The sequence below is a fragment of the Leptodactylus fuscus genome, chromosome 2, assembly GCF_031893055.1.
Source record: "Leptodactylus fuscus isolate aLepFus1 chromosome 2, aLepFus1.hap2, whole genome shotgun sequence".
Classification (NCBI taxonomy): Eukaryota; Metazoa; Chordata; class Amphibia; order Anura; family Leptodactylidae; genus Leptodactylus; species Leptodactylus fuscus.
This window is the reverse complement of record NC_134266.1, coordinates 56,820,031-56,836,753: the sequence shown is the minus strand read 5'-3', so window position 1 is coordinate 56,836,753 and position 16,723 is coordinate 56,820,031. Positions and strand designations below refer to the sequence as shown.

General features: G+C 43.4%; 1 protein-coding gene across 1 annotated transcript; it reads left to right on the top strand.

The window, feature by feature from the left end:
* Positions 1–2,021: 2,021 nt before the first annotated feature.
* On the top strand, positions 2,022–13,765 carry AKAP17A (A-kinase anchoring protein 17A). The gene is made up of 5 exons (XM_075263802.1): positions 2,022–2,096; positions 6,659–7,433; positions 9,382–9,530; positions 10,551–10,791; positions 12,582–13,765. Exons 2-5 carry the CDS (start codon positions 6,672–6,674, stop codon positions 13,425–13,427), a joined length of 1,998 nt encoding a protein of 665 aa, XP_075119903.1. The 5' UTR covers positions 2,022–2,096; positions 6,659–6,671; the 3' UTR covers positions 13,428–13,765.
* The last annotated feature ends 2,958 nt before the right edge of the window (positions 13,766–16,723 follow it).

Here is a 16,723-nt window from a genome sequence, read left to right as displayed (position 1 = left end):
AGCTAGCCATATACGCAGGCACTTCCCATTCACTGCAATGGGACTGCTTGGAGTGAAAGAAGCAGCCATTCATTTCTATGGGGAGCGCTCGTATGCCGGCTCCCATAGAAATGAATGGAGCTGCTTTATACGCCGCTTATTCTGAATGTGTTTTATGTTCAGAATAAGCTTCAGTATACGTAGTGTGGATGCACCCTAAGGCTGAGGCTCCAGGTTACGGAAACGCAGCTTTTTTTTGTTGCAGATTTTGTTGCGTTTTTCCAGCCCAAGTCAGGAGTGGATTGAGTAAAAGGTAGAACTGTAAGAGCTTCCTATATATTTCCCTTTCCATTTGTAGCCATTCTTGGCTTTGGCTCAAAAAACACAAAAATTTGCACCCGAAAAAGCTGCGTTTCTGCAACGTGGGGCCTTAGCCTGAAATAGTTTTTCCTCTCTGTTACAGTAATTTTTATTTTGTATTGTGTCGTTGGGGATTGGGCTAGAACCTGTGATGAGGGAATGGTATTGGCATATTTTTTATTACATTTTTAAAAATTATTTTACTTTTTTTTTTACATTTCTATTTTTGTATGTACTTTTTACATTGTGCATCTGACCACAATTTTTTTTTTTGTTTTCCCCTGTAACTGAGGCTGATACATCCTCAGTTCATAGTTCCCAACCATTCCGGATTCTACAGGACAGTCCTGGATTGTGGGTCGTGTCCCGCAGTCCCAGTCGGCATAGCCTGTGGACCGCTCCTGCTTCACCTCTGTGCTCCCTGTGCACGCCGGCCCAGTGGCGTAACTAGGAATGGTGGGGCCCCGTGGCGAACTTTTGACATCGCACCCCCCCCCCCCCCGACCGACACCGAAGATCTCGACCGACCCCCTCCTACACATTTCTGCACGTTCTATTATGCCCCATAGTGGCCCCATTACACAGTATTATCCCCTACAGTGGCCCCTGCACACAGTATTATGTCCCTTAGTGGCCCCTACACACAGTATTATCCCCCATAGTGGCCCCTCCATACAGTATTATGTCCCTTAGTGGCCCCTGCAAACAGTATTATCCCCCATAGTGGCCCCTGCACACAGTATTATCCCCAATAGTGGCCCCTCCATACAGTATTATGTCCCTTAGTGGCCCCTGGAAACACTATTATCCCCCATAGTGGCCCCTGCACACAGTATTATGTCCCACTGTGGACACCCATAAACATAAAAAACTACTGTTACTTACCTGTGCTCCTACGTGGTCTTCTCCGCTGCCTTCTGTGCTGCTGTCCTTGTTCAATGACGTCGGACGTCACATGACCCAGGACGCAGGCCGGGTTCATGTGATGTCAGAGACGTCAGGAAGGAGGCCTGGCAGGATCGTGGAGAGGGAAGTAACATGTTTTTTATGTTTCTTACCTCTCCCGGTCCGTTATACTCGGGGGTCCGAAAAGACCCCCGAGTATAATGATAGCAGCGGTAGCAGCTGTCACCGGGCCCCCAATGTCCCGGGCCCTGTGGCAGCTGCCTCTCCTGCTATGGCGGTAGTTACGCCCCTGCTCCGGCCCCAGGTCGCTGTAGGCACAATGCTAGCATAAAAAGGGAATCCATTGGTCAATGGGAGGCTTTTTTTTCAGCGCTGAAATTCCACACCAAATTCCTCACCATTTCCCTCCGTGTGAAGGGACCCTAAAGGAAACATTTCCAATAACCTTAATTGTTCACACTTTGGAGCTATGTGTGCTTTATTTGGGTGGATTAGGGTCCGGGCTGTATAGAGAACAGGAAAAGCAATTTTCTGGCAAAACACCTCAGCATTAGTATTGCGCACACTGGACGGCTTGTCATGACACAAACGTCAAAAACCGCTTCAGCCACAACGAAACGGCGCTTTGCCCTTACACAAAATGGCGATTCATCCACTTCCGGTAAAGACACCCGCCTTCAGAAGAAGACTACTCTACGTATCTCCATAGAAACCACAGCAAAACCGAGCCTATGACCCGGATGCTTTTTCCGGCGCTCTAGCCCCGCCTACATCCCAGGTTACACAACGATCGTGTGATCTTCCTGGTCGGATGTGCAGTAGCGGTGCAGGTGCTGGAGGTTGCTGCAGAGGTAGGCGGGTTGTGGCTGCAGGGAGCGGGGCGGGGTGTGTGTTTGCTATGACGGTCCTGTGTGAGCAGACGCCGGCGGTATACACACAAAGGAGAACTAGTCCTGTAGAATCCTCTTATGTGCTTACAGGGTAATGTCTGCTTGTGCTGCCCATAACACTGCTGTGTATACAGGTTACAGGGTCCTGCTTAATGTCTGCTTGTGCTGCCCAGAACACTGCTGTGTATACAGGTTACAGGGTCCTGCTTAATGTCTGCTTGTGCTGCCCAGAACACTGCTGTGTATACAGGTTACAGGGTCCTGCTTAATGTCTGCTTGTGCTGCCCAGAACACTGCTGTGTATACAGGTTACAGGGTCCTGCTTAATGTCTGCTTGTGCTGCCCAGAACACTGCTGTGTATACAGGTTACAGGGTCCTGCTTAATGTCTGCTTGTGCTGCCCAGAACACTGCTGTGTATACAGGTTACAGGGTCCTGCTGGGCCCGCTACTGCTCTCCTGTGCCTCACTCACTCCCATCCTGCAGGATATATGTATTGTTTGCTTCTTGCACCATCTTAACCCTTTCACCACCCTGCATGGTGTGTACCAGTCAGTGGTCCTGTCGCAGAGATAACAAGGACCTAATAGCGGTGATTTTCTCACTTTAATCACTAACCACAAGATAAATGTCTGACTGGGACCCCCTAGTAGTTACAGGAATGGGGGTCCCAGTGTGATTATGGGTAGTAGTCTGCATGTGTGACCACTAGCCCATTCACTTTTGTGGAACTGATAACGCTGAGCTGTCTCTGTCCCATAGAAGTTAGTGTCACACATGCCCATGACTGCTGCATTCACACAGGGGAATCCAGGACCTGAGGTCCTACAGGTGAAACTCCCAGTGACCAGACACTGTAGGTCAGGGGTCCTCAAACTGTGGCCCGCGGGCCACATGCGGCCCGCCAAGCACTTCTGTCTGGCCCCGCCGACAACGCTGGCAGGCGTGCATTTCTAATGAAGCTCCTGGGGAGCTCGGGCCAGGCCATGGAGCGCACTTCACTTTACCTATTAGAGGGCACCGCTCCCGATGTCTGTGCGACCTGCTCTGCCTCCGGCCCACTGTTTAAAAAGTTTGAGGACCCCTGCTGTAGGTGATGGATAATGTTATTAATGGGAAGAACGCTTTAAAAGGACGTTTTCCAGCTTCAAATGGATCTTTTACAGGATTGGTGATGTGTATGTGATGTGTGGGGGTCTGACACCCTCCAGGCGCAGGATGCTGCTGTGTCAGACAGGCTGTGTGCGTTCAAGCTGCAATACCCCTGAACCACGGCTATGTAGTGAATGGGGCTGCATCTTTGGGCCTGTTACTTGAGTATGAGCGGATGCTTCTGTTAATAATAATAATACATTTTATTTATATAGCGCCAACATATTCCGCAGCACTGTACAATTTATAGGGTTCAGATACAGACATACATAACAAAGAACGTCATTTCACACAATGGGACTGAGGGCCCTGCTCAAAAGAGCTTACAATCTATGAGGTAGAGGGGATGACACGAGGTAGCAGGGGCGGCATTGCTTATACAGTGTTCAGACAATTTTGTGCATTAGGAATTGTGATAGGCTTGTCTGAAAAGATGCGTCTTTAGTTTGCGTTTGAAACTGTAGAAGTTGGGAGTTAATCTTATTGTCCGGGGTAGAGCATTCCAGAGAAGTGGTGCAGCTCGGGAGAAGTCTTGTATACGAACGTGGGAGGTTCTGATAATAGAGGATGTAAGTGTTAGGTCATTGAGTGAGCGGAGAACACGGGCTGGGCGGTAGACAGAGATGAGGGAGGAAATGTATGGAGGTGCGGCATTATGGAGAGCCTTGTGGATGAGAGTGATAACTTTATATTTTATTCTATAATGAATAGGCAGCCAATGTAGCGACTGGCACAGACCAGAGGCATCGCTGTAGCGTCTAGCCTGATAGATGAGCCTGGCCGCTGCATTCAGAATAGATTGTAGAGGGGAGGGTTTAGTGAGGGGAAGACCGATTAGTAAGGAGTTACAGTAGTCAAGGCGAGAATGAATCAGAGAGACAATAAGTGTCTTTAGTGTATCTCTGGTAAGGAAAGGGCGTATTCTGGAGATGTTTTTGAGGTGGAGGTGACATGAACATGCGAGTGATTCAACATGAGGGATGAAGGAAAGGTCTGCGTCAAATATGACCCCGAGGCAGTGGGCATGCTGCCTAGGAGTTATAGTAAGGCCTGAGACTGCAATGGATATATCAGGGACAGATCTATTAGATGGTGGAAACAGTAGTAGTTCAGTCTTAGAGAGATTTAGTTTCAGATAGAGCGAGGACATGATATTAGAGACAGCAGAGAGACAGTCACTGGTGTTCTGTATGAGTGCAGGGGTGATGTCACGGGAAGATGTGTATAATTGGGTGTCATCAGCATAAAGATGGTACCTGAAGCCAAATCTGGCGATGGTTTCTGTTCATCTATGTTACTTCCGGAAGTCAGATAACCTGATCATTTCAGGGTTGTTCGATCCCCACTGATCAAATTTGACCTACCGGTATGCCTGGAGGGCTGGAAATCCTTTTAATGCTAATGCCCCACATTACAGAAATCCAACTTTTTTGGTTGTGGTTTGTTGATCCAAAGCCAGGATTGTATTGAGCAAGGTAGATGTATAAGAGCTGTAATGTATAATGAGCTGTATAAGGGTGAGTTTACACGGAGTAAAGTGCCGTGTGATGTGGCACGTATATGCTGCGTGAGATTTTGCAAGCCGTATACGCTCCCATTGATTTCAGTGGGAGCTGGGATCGTATACGCCGCACTATTTTGCGGCCGCAAAATAGCGCCGCGTATACGATCCCGGCTCCCATTGAAATTAATGGGAGCGTATACGGCCCGCAAAATCTCACGCGGCATATACGTGCCACATCATGCGGCACTTTACTCCGTGTGAACTCACCCTTAGAGTGATGGGGCAAACTTTATGTAGTTTCAATGGCGGTGCTCTCAGTAAGCAGAAAGTCCAAATGCAGTCCAGGAAAAGAGAAAACTGAGCACTCACCATTAAGAAGTTTGCAGTAAAAAATCCAATCTTTATTTCAAGAATACATACGGGAGGAGGCACGCCTGTGGAGGAAGAGCGACAGCTGTTTCATGCGGATAGCACTTTTGAGCTTGCTGAGCTTGAAAAAGTGCTATCTGCACGAAACAGCTGTCGCTCTTCCTCCACAGGCGTGCCTCCTCCCGTATGTATCTTAACATGGATTCTTGAAATAAAGATTGGATTTTTTACTGCAGACTTAATGGTGAGTGCCCAGTTTTCTCTTTTCTTGGATGCAGATGTATAAGAGCTTCCTATATATATTTCCCATTCCTTTTGTAGTCATTCTTGTTTTGAGCACAAAAAACTGCAGCAAAAAAGTTTTTGCAAAGTGGGACCTTGCCTGTCAAGGGGTCAGTTGTCAGTCATGACACTTGTCTGCAGTGGATATATAGGAAAGGGGTCATTGAACACTGCCTCGAGTCAAGCAGCATATTCTTTTCTCTGGTGCAGACAAAGGGTGGGTTCACACCTGCGCCTGGTCTCCGCTTTCAGGTTTCCGTCTTCTGCCTGAGAAACTGGACATGAAACGGAAACCATCTGTCAGTTTTCAAATCCATTCACTTGAAGGGGTTTGCAAAGTGTCCGCCTGTGAGCCTCTTCTGCCTCTCCGCGGCGAAACCATTTTTTTTAATCGGACATGCAGGACTTTGTGTCCGGTTAAAAAAAAAAAAAAACTGTTTCGGCGCAGAGATCAGAAGATGCTCACGGGCAGACACTGATTGCCAGGTTTCTGTCTCCTGTCGGCAGAAGACGGAAACCCACAAAGCGCAGATGTGAACCCGCCCTAAGGCTGTCAATGTTATTTACACTGCTAATATTAATAAATAAGTATATTGTTGTTAAAGAGAAAATGTCAGGGTAATTTTGGACACTGACCCATCCACAGGTCCTTGTAGACTGAGAGTGTAGTGCACCAAGTCATACTTGCCTGCACAGTTCTTCACTGAGCCAGTGGCGTATACCTTGGTTTCGTTGCGTATACCCCAGACTTCACCTTCACTGAAGTACTGCACAGGCGTTGGGAGCACCAGAGATCAGTCCGCTGAGACTCCAGACTTATCTCTAGGTAGGTATTAAAGTTTGTTTTCTTAAAGGTGGGCATGGATGGCTTTAAAACTGGGCGATTTGGGGTACTAATCCCTCGGTCCTTAAGGACTTGTGGGTATTTGAGAGCCCTAAATTGACCTGACAGGTTCACTTTAATGCTGGTAACATTTAATGTAGTGTTCAGATTTAGAAAAACATGGCCACTTTTTCCAAATACTTTGCCTCACTTGTACAGCTGCAATACCCACGGACAGGTGTGGTGCTGAAGACAGCAGCCATGTTTCCTAATCCTGGAGAACCCCTTTCAATTCCTATTTCTAATGACCTTTGTGTACAAGGATAACTATTGTGGGTATTTCTAGTCAAGTCTAATTTAGAGTTCATGAAATATTTTTTTCTTTTTTTTCAGGATTTTGTATAGAATGGCTGCCGCAACCATAGTGCACGATACATCTGAAGCTGTGGAACTATGTCCTCTGCATGGCCTTTATCTAAAGCCCATCTCCAAAATGATCATCAGCGTGGCACTCCCTCAACTGAAGCAGCCTGGGAAATCCATCTCAAACTGGGAGGTAATGGAACGTCTTAAGGGCATGGTGAATAACCATCAGTTTTCCACATTGCGCATCTCCAAAAGCACCATGGACTTCATACGGTTTGAAGGAGAAGTTGAGAACAAGAACTTAGTCAAAGCTTTTATAGCCGCATTGGATGGTAAAAGTATAAAACTAAGCGGCTTTTCTGATATCTTGAAAGTGCGAGCTGCAGAGTATAAAATAGATTTCCCCACTAGGCATGACTGGGACTCTTTCTTTCGAGATGCAGAAGACATGAATGAAAATTTGCCCGGAGAAAGACCGGACACCATTCATCTAGAAGGCCTTCCTTGCAAGTGGTTTTCTTCTAAAGATTCTATCTCTGAGAAACCAAGTGAAGAAGTCCTTATAAAGGTCTTCAGTGTTTTTGGTGAGATTAGGAATGTGGATATCCCCGTGCTTGACCCCTATAGAGAAGAAATGACTGGTAGGAACTTCCATACTTTTAGTTTTGGCGGCCATTTGAACTTTGAAGCTTACGTACAATACAAGGAGTATGTCGGCTTTGTGAAAGCAATGAATGCTTTGCGTGGTATGAAGCTTATGCATAAAGGTGAAGACGGAAAAGCCGTGGCTTGTAATATAAAGGTAAGTAGCTTGAAGGGTTAACAGTGCCTTCTGTTGTTCGTCGCTTCTATGTTATTTCCCTAGATATTGGCGCAGGCTCTATAAACAAAGCTCCCTGGTGGTATGACTAGCTGAGATGTAAGTACTATTCTCCAAGGACGTCTTACAACGTAAAGGTTGCATTATATTTAATAAGAACATTTTTAGTTGGTAATTTTTTTTCCTGCAAATCTCTTTGTGCTATTCCTCTGTTATTCTTCCTGAAAATTAATGTATAAAACTAGGTGTCCTCACAGCTTGACTTTGTCCAGTCACTGCTGACCGCACAGGTTGAGTACATTTATCCAAGGAATTATTAGTAAATGGGTTGAAAGATATTTAGTGTGTTTGTAAAATATATGTACAAATGAAGACACAATGACACGCTGTTTGCTGTAAGCACTGCCATCCCTTTACAGTATGGTGGACATCCTGCAATTTTTACAGCAGAGGGTTTGTTTCTTTAGCAGATAGAGATGGCTGTCATGTAACCACATTTAAGTGGTTTAATAATCTGTACTAACAACATCCTATGGATTACACCTGCATTCAGGCTTGGACTGCTGATGGGCCATTAAAATGGAACATAAGCCAGGACTTGTGGCCATATTGCAGCTATTTGAATGAGGCCATATATGTTTAGTGATGGGCACAGACATGAGAAACATGGGCAGTCGTGTGATAAATAGTGTAGACCAGGGGTAGGCAACCTTCAGCCATCCAGCTGTTGCAAAACTACAACTCCCAGCATGCATACTTGCTCTGCTTTTCTTGGAACCCCCATGGAAGTGAATGGAGCATGTTGGGAGTTGTAGTTTCACAGTAGCTGGAGAGCCGAAGGTTTCCGACCCCTGGAGTAGATGGATAGAAATGATACTAACCTTCCTTTACATGCCCATACTGAGTCACTGGCATGGGGCTATTGAATGGCTTCAGGACAACTCAGCTGGTGTAACATGTGCCTGACGTCATATGTAGCCATCCTACTCTGATGGCACAATATGAACATTTACAGAAGAAAAAAAAACGGATCGATTTTTACTCAATATTTTCCGGTTTTGTTGATTTTGTGAAGATACAGGCATAAGTGGCACATATGAATTCCACACCTTTTGATCTTATTTTTAGGTTCTGTAAGGGCCAAGGCAGCCTCAACCAATTATTCTTCTACATTTCTTACAAAGGGGATCTACACAACCAAATTCATCTCTAAACCATTTATCATTGAGTCTACACCAGTTTCACTTTTCTGCAAAAAATGTGACTTCTTGCCACTTTTGTGACATGTAGGCGTAGAGGGGGTGGGCCATAATGGCTCGACAACGATTCCATTATTTGTGCCAGACACTTGTATAAGTAAGAGTTGAAATTTACATTTGCTCCTAGCTGCTGTACATTTCAGATTCTGACTCTCAGATGTTCCCAAATTATTAAAAGGCAGGCACATCTCGTACCACCAGAGCTGAGAACTTCCCGCCACATGCCATTATTAATAGGTATACATCATTATTAGAGATGAGCGAATACTATTCGAAACCGTTTGGAATAGCACACTCCCATAGGAATGAATGGATGCAGCCGGCGTCCGGCTGCTTAACCCCCTGCACGCCGGCTGCGTGAATTCATTCCTATGGGAGCCTGCTATTCGAAATGGCCGTTTCGAATAGTATTCGCTCATCTCTAGTCATTATCCTAAGAATATTAGCAAATCAGAAAATAAACCAAATAATATAACACTAGAACCAACCAAATGCTTTAGTGAAATGGGTTGTATATAGAAGTATTCTTAGTAACCTATTAGTATGTATTGTATACTGTATATATTGTCCCCGGCGTCTCTTCTGTTCAGGGCTGACTCTTCACAGATATGTAAGTGAATTTCCTGTACATTAAAAGTCTTATAATTCATGGTATTTATTACATTTCAAAGGTCTCATTTGACACAACCAAACATCTGAGTGAAGCATCTATTAAAAAGCGACAGCTTGAATGTCAGAAGCTGCAAGAACTAGAACAGAAGCGAGAGGAACAGAAGAGGCGAGAGAAGGAAGCTGAAGAGAAACAAAAGGAGGAGGAACGGTAAGAACTTCTCAGATCCCCCGTGTTGCTTTACAATAGTGTCGAGCGAGTAGTATTCGATCGAATGCCTCGCGGGCATAGGAATGCTTATAATTGGCCAAACGCCAAGGGGTTAAACGCATCGACTATGCAAAGTGTTTAACCCCTTGGTGTCCGGCGGATTACACACATTCCTATGCCGGCGAGGGATTTGATCGAATACTACTCGCTCAACACTACGTTACAATGTGAATTGAGAAATCGTTAGTGTTAGATCCTCTTGGAACATACAAATCAATCACCTTGGATTGGGACCTATGTAAAAAAATAATAATATAATAATAATAATGATTAATAAAAAGTTACCCCACCCCCCCAAAAAAAAAAATATTTAAAAATCATTTTGCAAATATAAGTAAATAAAAAAATAAATTACATGGCATGGGTTTTGTACACAAAGGACCCCAGGAGTCAGGTCTGAAGATCTGATTAAGGAGATTGCCGCATCTTTCCAGCACCTTCCTATAATCCCCAATGGCATTGCCAGAGCCATGAGTGTTTGGAGTGGTTATCATGAGACCTTGTGACTGAATACAGTGTTTATATAGTGTTTATACTCTTCCGCCTGTCTGTGTACAGTATAAATGATATACACAGTGCATTTTCAGTCATAGCCATAATTATTACTGCTGGGTTTGACATCAAGAATTATGGGAAGATGCCAGACTGGATCTCTGTACCCAGAACTCCAGTCCTGACTTCTGCAGGGAGTAGAGTCATTTGCATTGTATTTTTTATTTTTTTTTGCATTTTCTAATTGCTTGGTTACATTATTTTATGGAACCTAATGATTTATTTATTTTTTGAAATAACACCTACCCAGGTGATGGGTCTTCTGTAACTGCTTATGTGCCTGCAGTTAATGGGTGCAGCCTACTTTGGCATTGGTAGTTGTATTTTCTATCTAGAGTCGCAGCACTACATCTGTTCCCATGGTGAAGCTGCAAATGTTCCCCTAACATGAACTGTTTGTCTTTTAAGAAAACAGAAGGAACTGGAAGAGTCAGAGAAGGAGAAAAAGCGTAAAGATAAAATAAAAAGGAAGGAGGAGAAGCAGAGAGAGCGGGAAGCTCGCAAGAACAAGAAAAAACTACAAAAAATCCAAGCAGAGGAACAAAAGAGATTGCAGGAGAAAATCCGATTTGAGGAGAGAAAGCTTTTACTGGCTCAGAGGAATTTACAGTCCATCAGGTTAATTGTGGAGCTCCTAAGCAGAGTGAAGGTGAGAGCTGCTCTTTATGTAATGGCGTCTCTAGCGTGGTGTTAGCTACGTGTCCTGACCTTACTATTAGATTTGATACACCAGTAGGTGTGTTAACTAGTAACCAACACCATGAGCAGATTATTCTTTATACAGCATTATATATATATATATATATATATATATATATATATATATATATATATATATATATATTTTTTTTTATTATTATTATTTTAAATGCAGATTGTCAGCCCCATATAGGACTCACAATATACATTTTTTCCCCCTATCAGTATGTCTTTGTAGTATGAGAGGAAATCCATACAAACACGGGGAGAACATACAAACTCCTTGCAGATGCTGTTCCTGACAGGATTCGAACCCAGGACTCCAGTGCTGCAAGGCTCCAGTGCAAACCACTGAGCCACCGTGTTGCCCCTAGCATTTATACCTTTGTGGATTGTCATACTAGTATATATATTGTATTCCTTGGAGTGCTGTCACAGTTATACTGCAGATAGTCTCTCTGGAGCCCTTACAATTTCTCACCTTTAATTCTTAGGACAATAAACTTTTCTGGAAATAATTATTTCTTGCAAACAAGAAAGCCTTCTTCAAAGCACCTGCCATACAGAATCCTTGCACCTCCTTTTCTTATGCTGCCAATGAAAGTGAATGGATTTTACAATGAACTGTAATACCTTAGTATTGCAGTTTTTTGTTGGTGATCAAGCCCCTACTGTTCAAGTCCTCTAAGGGCTCTAAAAATTAAAGTATATATGTACATGATATATAAAAAAGGAACAAAAGTAAATCTAAACAAATTGGGTATGTCCACGAGTGGAAATAACCGAGCTATAAACATATCAAAATAGCTTTCCCATTTGGTGAATAAAAGTGGGGAGAAAATTAAAATGGCCCAACCTCCATTTTACTTCTATGATCAAAACCGGAGACAATCCCTGCAATGGTACAAATAAAAGCTGAAACTTGCAGAATGTATATGTGTGTGTGTGTGTATATATATGTGTATATATATATATATATATATATATATATATATATATATATATATATATATAATTTTTTTTTTTTTTGATATTGCTATGATCATATTCACTAGCAGAATTTAGGTGATGCGTCACTGCTGCAAAGTTAATGCTGTAGAAACCCATAAGAAAATGGCCCAGCGTCGTATTTTTCCACACCATTTTACCATTCCCAAGACTTCACACAGCTGTATGAATAGAAAAAAACAAAATAAAAATAGGCTGTCGGAAGGCGGGACAAAAAAAATAAAGTACAAAAACAAAAAAATGACTGCAGCAGGAAGGGGTGAACTAGAAAGGTTTTCTCGTGACACCAAGTTATAAGACATTTCCAGGATATTCTATAACTTGATGTTGACCGGAATCCACAAGTAATATGCCAAGTGTATGAGGTGCTAACATGCAGTAATGTACTTATGCACTGCCTGTAGTTGCGCTGCCTCTGTAAGCCATTCTCACATTCAGTCACATGACCATTCTGGAGCTTATCTCCCATAGATTGAACACTTGGCTATCATCCCCTTTTTATAGTATGGGGAGGCCACCCAGCACAGATCTGGTATCTAATCCCTGCTCTCCCTTCTCTCTGGCAGAATTGTGTTTCACATGCTGAGCAGCAAATTGTACAGTAAGATGTCACTTTTATTGAACTAGGAACCAAGAGCAGCTTGGAAGAGACATGTCAGAGTTCATAATATGCGCATCTAAAGCCATTCCTGTTCATTTAGTAGACATCATTTTGGTCTTTTTTTTTTTTAGGCTGCAAAGATTCGTGAGCAGGAGGAGAAGGAAGTGGAAAGAGTTCGTCTCTTGCAGCTAGAAGAACGGAGAAGACAACAGGAGGCAGAACTTAGGCGTGTTGAGGAGGAGAAGCAAAGAACGCTTACTTTACACAGGAAGGAGAGAGAATTAAGAGAGAAGTTGCTGAACAGCCTTCTTAATAGGAACTTGTGCTCTGCCTCTCAAATGACAGATGATCCTAAACCACAGCAGGTATATCCTCTGAAGCCCAGCGAAAACCTCCGCCGTGATGCATCAGTGAACTATGTCACATCTACCTCAACACAAACGCCCCCAGACTACGAGCCAATCCGGCCTTATATCCACTATGCAAATTCAGCTCTTCATGCAGTAAATGGAGTCCTTGTAGAAGAATCCCGACTCCAGGAATACAATCCGATTAATATCATTAATCCAGGTCGACCTCTATATTCGCTTACCAGCATTCTAGGCAATAAGATGTCTCATGAAAATTCAGCAAATCAAGATTCAGATTTACAGACGAAGGAAAGTGGAGCACATCAAAGTAAAGCTGAGGTAGCCGATCCTCAAAGACTGTCTAAAGCTAGCAAGTACAGTCACACTCAGGACACAGAGCACAAGCAAAAGACAAAACACAAACGGGACTTGAGTCCAGAGAAGGATGATTACCGAAAGGTGAAGAAGTCACACAAAAAGCATTCCTCTAGAGATCGCAGCCCGCGGAGGAGCATCAGCTCAGAACGTAGCAAACACAAAGGCAGAGAGAAGATTAGGTACAGTCATAAAGAGAAGAAATCCCACCGCAGATCTTACAGCAAGGAGAGGAAATCCTGGAGTAGCTGAATCTTCTGTCTTCAGCAATGGTTGAAAGGATTCTTCACTTACTTGTGTTTGTAAAAACTGAATAATGTTACAGTAAGAGATGGAGGGAGCGGCCAGGCCTCTGTCACATTAGCTGGGCATATCTGATCTAGACTGGGTGCTAAAGAGGCCTTCATTGGTATAACTAATGCCATAGTAGCGGCTATGGACCTGTGGTCCCAGCTATGGGTCTGAAGTCATTCTGTGGTCTACTTAAAGAAATTAACCCACAATAACAACTTAAGGCTGCATTCACACTACGTAACGCCAGCGTGTATCACAGCCGTACAAGCCGGCGCTACAGCAGGGCTGCCGAACACTTCCCATTCGTTTCTATGAGGAGCGCTCGCATGCCGGCTCCCATAGAAATGAATGGGAAGTGTTCGGCAGCCCTGCTGTAGCGCCGGCGTGTACGGCTGTGATACATGCTGGCGTTACGTAGTGTGAATGCACCCTAAGATAGGTATCTGGTCCCCTCAGGTCCCCGCTCTCCCAACCCATCACCTTTATTATCTGGGATACCCTTCTAGGTTATATTGTTGTGTGCAGGGTGTTACATGGGATATATACGTAGACAGTATACAGACTGTTACATGGGTTATATAGTCAGGGCATGAGCAAAGTATTATATGGGATGACACAAAGATAATTAATCAAGTAATAACCAAATCCAGGGATAGTTTTGGATGGAGTTGAAAAATAGTCTCAGCGTCTTTCAAATAACTTCAATAATTATATGAAATATTATACAATTATTGATAGTGTATCATTTATACTTTTTTAGGAATTCAGCCATTATCTTTTTTTTTTTTTCCTTCGAGAGATAGAGGGATTTTCGATTAGTCGGACCTTGGCCTGTCCATTCTGTAAAAAGCTTTGTCATAAAATAATTACTCATAAATGAATTGTGGTTTCTAATCACCCAGCCCTGTGTGTGACTATCACCTCCTTCAGGGGGACGGGTACAGTCCCTGTATTTGTGATCAGTGGGACGTTCAGTGATTAGACACTTGTTTCATACCCTGTGGAAAGGTAGTAGGTTCCTATTGTGGGAAACCCTGTTTAGGAGTCAGGTCTGCATGATATCAGCGATAAAAATGTTATCATCCCAGTGTCCAACCATTTGTTTCTGTCCCTATAACAGTGAGGGCATACTTGGCGGTCTCCTTCCCTAAATGTTCAGCGGTCTCGATGCCATCCCCTATCTCTACTTCCTACATTGTTCATTGTTTTTCTAACTACTATGCTAACTGGAGAAGTTCTTTATACTTGAAATTGCTGTGGCCGATCTCCCCAGAGAACTGTACATATCAGGTGGTTTTTTTAGGTTTTTTTTGTTGTTAAACATAAGGTACATTTCAGTTTGTTTAAAGAGGATCTTTTACCCCTTCTGCTAACTCCAACTCTTTACATTATTCAGTAGGTACCATCCGAATCTTTCTGGTGCAGGTGGGATTTCATCTCCCGCTCCCTCCGTTCCCATACAATCTGTTCTGTTTCTGCACCCGATATACTAATTAGGCTGTCTACTGTCAGGGAGAGGGTCATGAGCAGATAGCCTGGGACCACCCACTTGACAGTAGAGAACCTAATTAACCTATGGGGTGCTGAAACAAACATATCAATTATTGCTCCAATGGTAGGGGCTAGAAAAAAATCCCACCTTACTAAACACATTGCTGTACATTGTATATGGTCTGTGCTTTGTATTGCTGATCAGTCCCAATCATCTGAATAGGACTGACCATACGACCAATGGAAGTGATGTCCTGTTACTGGCCTGAGAAGAGGGAGCGGAGCCCAATATCTTAGTCTTGGACAACCCCTAAAGGATGTAAAGAGTTGATGTTGGTGAAGAGTTGAAGGCTCCTCTTGAAATACATTTCAAGTGCAAATTTCTTAAATATTACATACAAGTGTTTAAAGCGGGACTCTAGGTCATTGATATTGTTAGTGGTGGGCTATCCCTAAAAAAAATCACATCAGTGTGGTCTGATTCCCAGCACAGTCACTGATCAGCTGTATGAATGACTGTGGTGTTCCCCATTACCAGGTACAGTGCCATACAGTCTGTAGTTTGTAGTACTGCGACTCAATCCCATAGAAGTGAATGGGTCAGAGCTATATGTAGTACAGATGTATAGTGCACAGTCAAATCCTGAACCCCCTTCTGTAATCTGAGAGTTGAGCCCCAAAAATCGGATCCTCAGGAAAGTTCATCAATATTAAAGTCCTGGAGAACCGCTTTCACTGCTAGTGGCTTTGGTTTTAGGGACCATGTAGGATTGCAAAGCTAGATTTGAGCTCTGGTTAATAAAATATTTATTTTTCTTTTTAGTAAAACTACTTGGACTCTGGTCTGTTTTATTTGCATTAATAATTTCATATTTTTATTCTTACTTCTTATATGGTAACATGGTTAATAAGATTGACTAAAGACTCAAGTCCATCCAGTTCTACCTAAGCCAGGTTAACATTGTATCGTTTCAATACAAATATAGTCTTTGGAGTCCGCGGGTAAACACTTTTTTTAGCGGAAGCTTGTATGAACCTAGCCCAAACAAGCTCCAGAGAAAGGCAAAAAAATAAAATCCTATGAGGCAGATGCCAATGGACTTTGCAGAGAAAAATCCATCTCCAAATATGGCAATTGGACTAAACCCCTGGTTCATCGTGACTGTAATTCACAGTCATGTGTATGGGCCCACAGAGATGAATGAGTCAGTGTGCTATCTGGGAAAAACCTGGCTAGCACATAGACCCTTCATACTGTCGTGACTCATTGTGGCAGATATGTTAAGACCTGGTGTACTGTTCACATGTGCGTTCAGGTTTCCGTTCTTTGGGTCCACTTAGAGACCCGAAAAACAGAAACCCAAGACGCTTCAAAAGTGGAAACCCGCGGACCCCATAGACTATAATGTGGTCTCCCAGGTTTCCACCCGAGAAATGCAGAGATTTATGAAGAGGCTGCTATCTCTTCAGAAATCTGTCAGGTCCGGGCGCCAGAATGGAAATCTAGGTAGTAAATCAGGTGGCAGAGGAGTCCTTATCCTGATCTCTGTCTCACAATGACCACATTGGCAGAATGTGCCTGGAGAGGTGCGAATCGGGGCTTGAGGCGTGCGTTTGGTGCATGTGCTCTAAAAGTGCTCCTCCGTGTCATTCCTCTTCGCCAGTTTTCTGCTATATAGGGAATGGAAATTTTACCCCTTTGTCTGAATCTAAATCTCATTTTAATTAACTTTTCTTGCACCAAAAATATCTACAACAATAAA

Excerpts from the sequence above, each read along its gene's own strand:
- AKAP17A (XM_075263802.1), top strand. The coding sequence starts at position 6,672 with ATGGCTGCCGCAACCATAGTGCACGATACATCTGAAGCTGTGGAACTA. Across the intron at positions 7,434-9,381 it reads CCGTGGCTTGTAATATAAAG|GTCTCATTTGACACAACCAA; the intron begins GTAAGTAGCTTG and ends TACATTTCAAAG. Across the intron at positions 9,531-10,550 it reads AAACAAAAGGAGGAGGAACG|AAAACAGAAGGAACTGGAAG; the intron begins GTAAGAACTTCT and ends TTGTCTTTTAAG.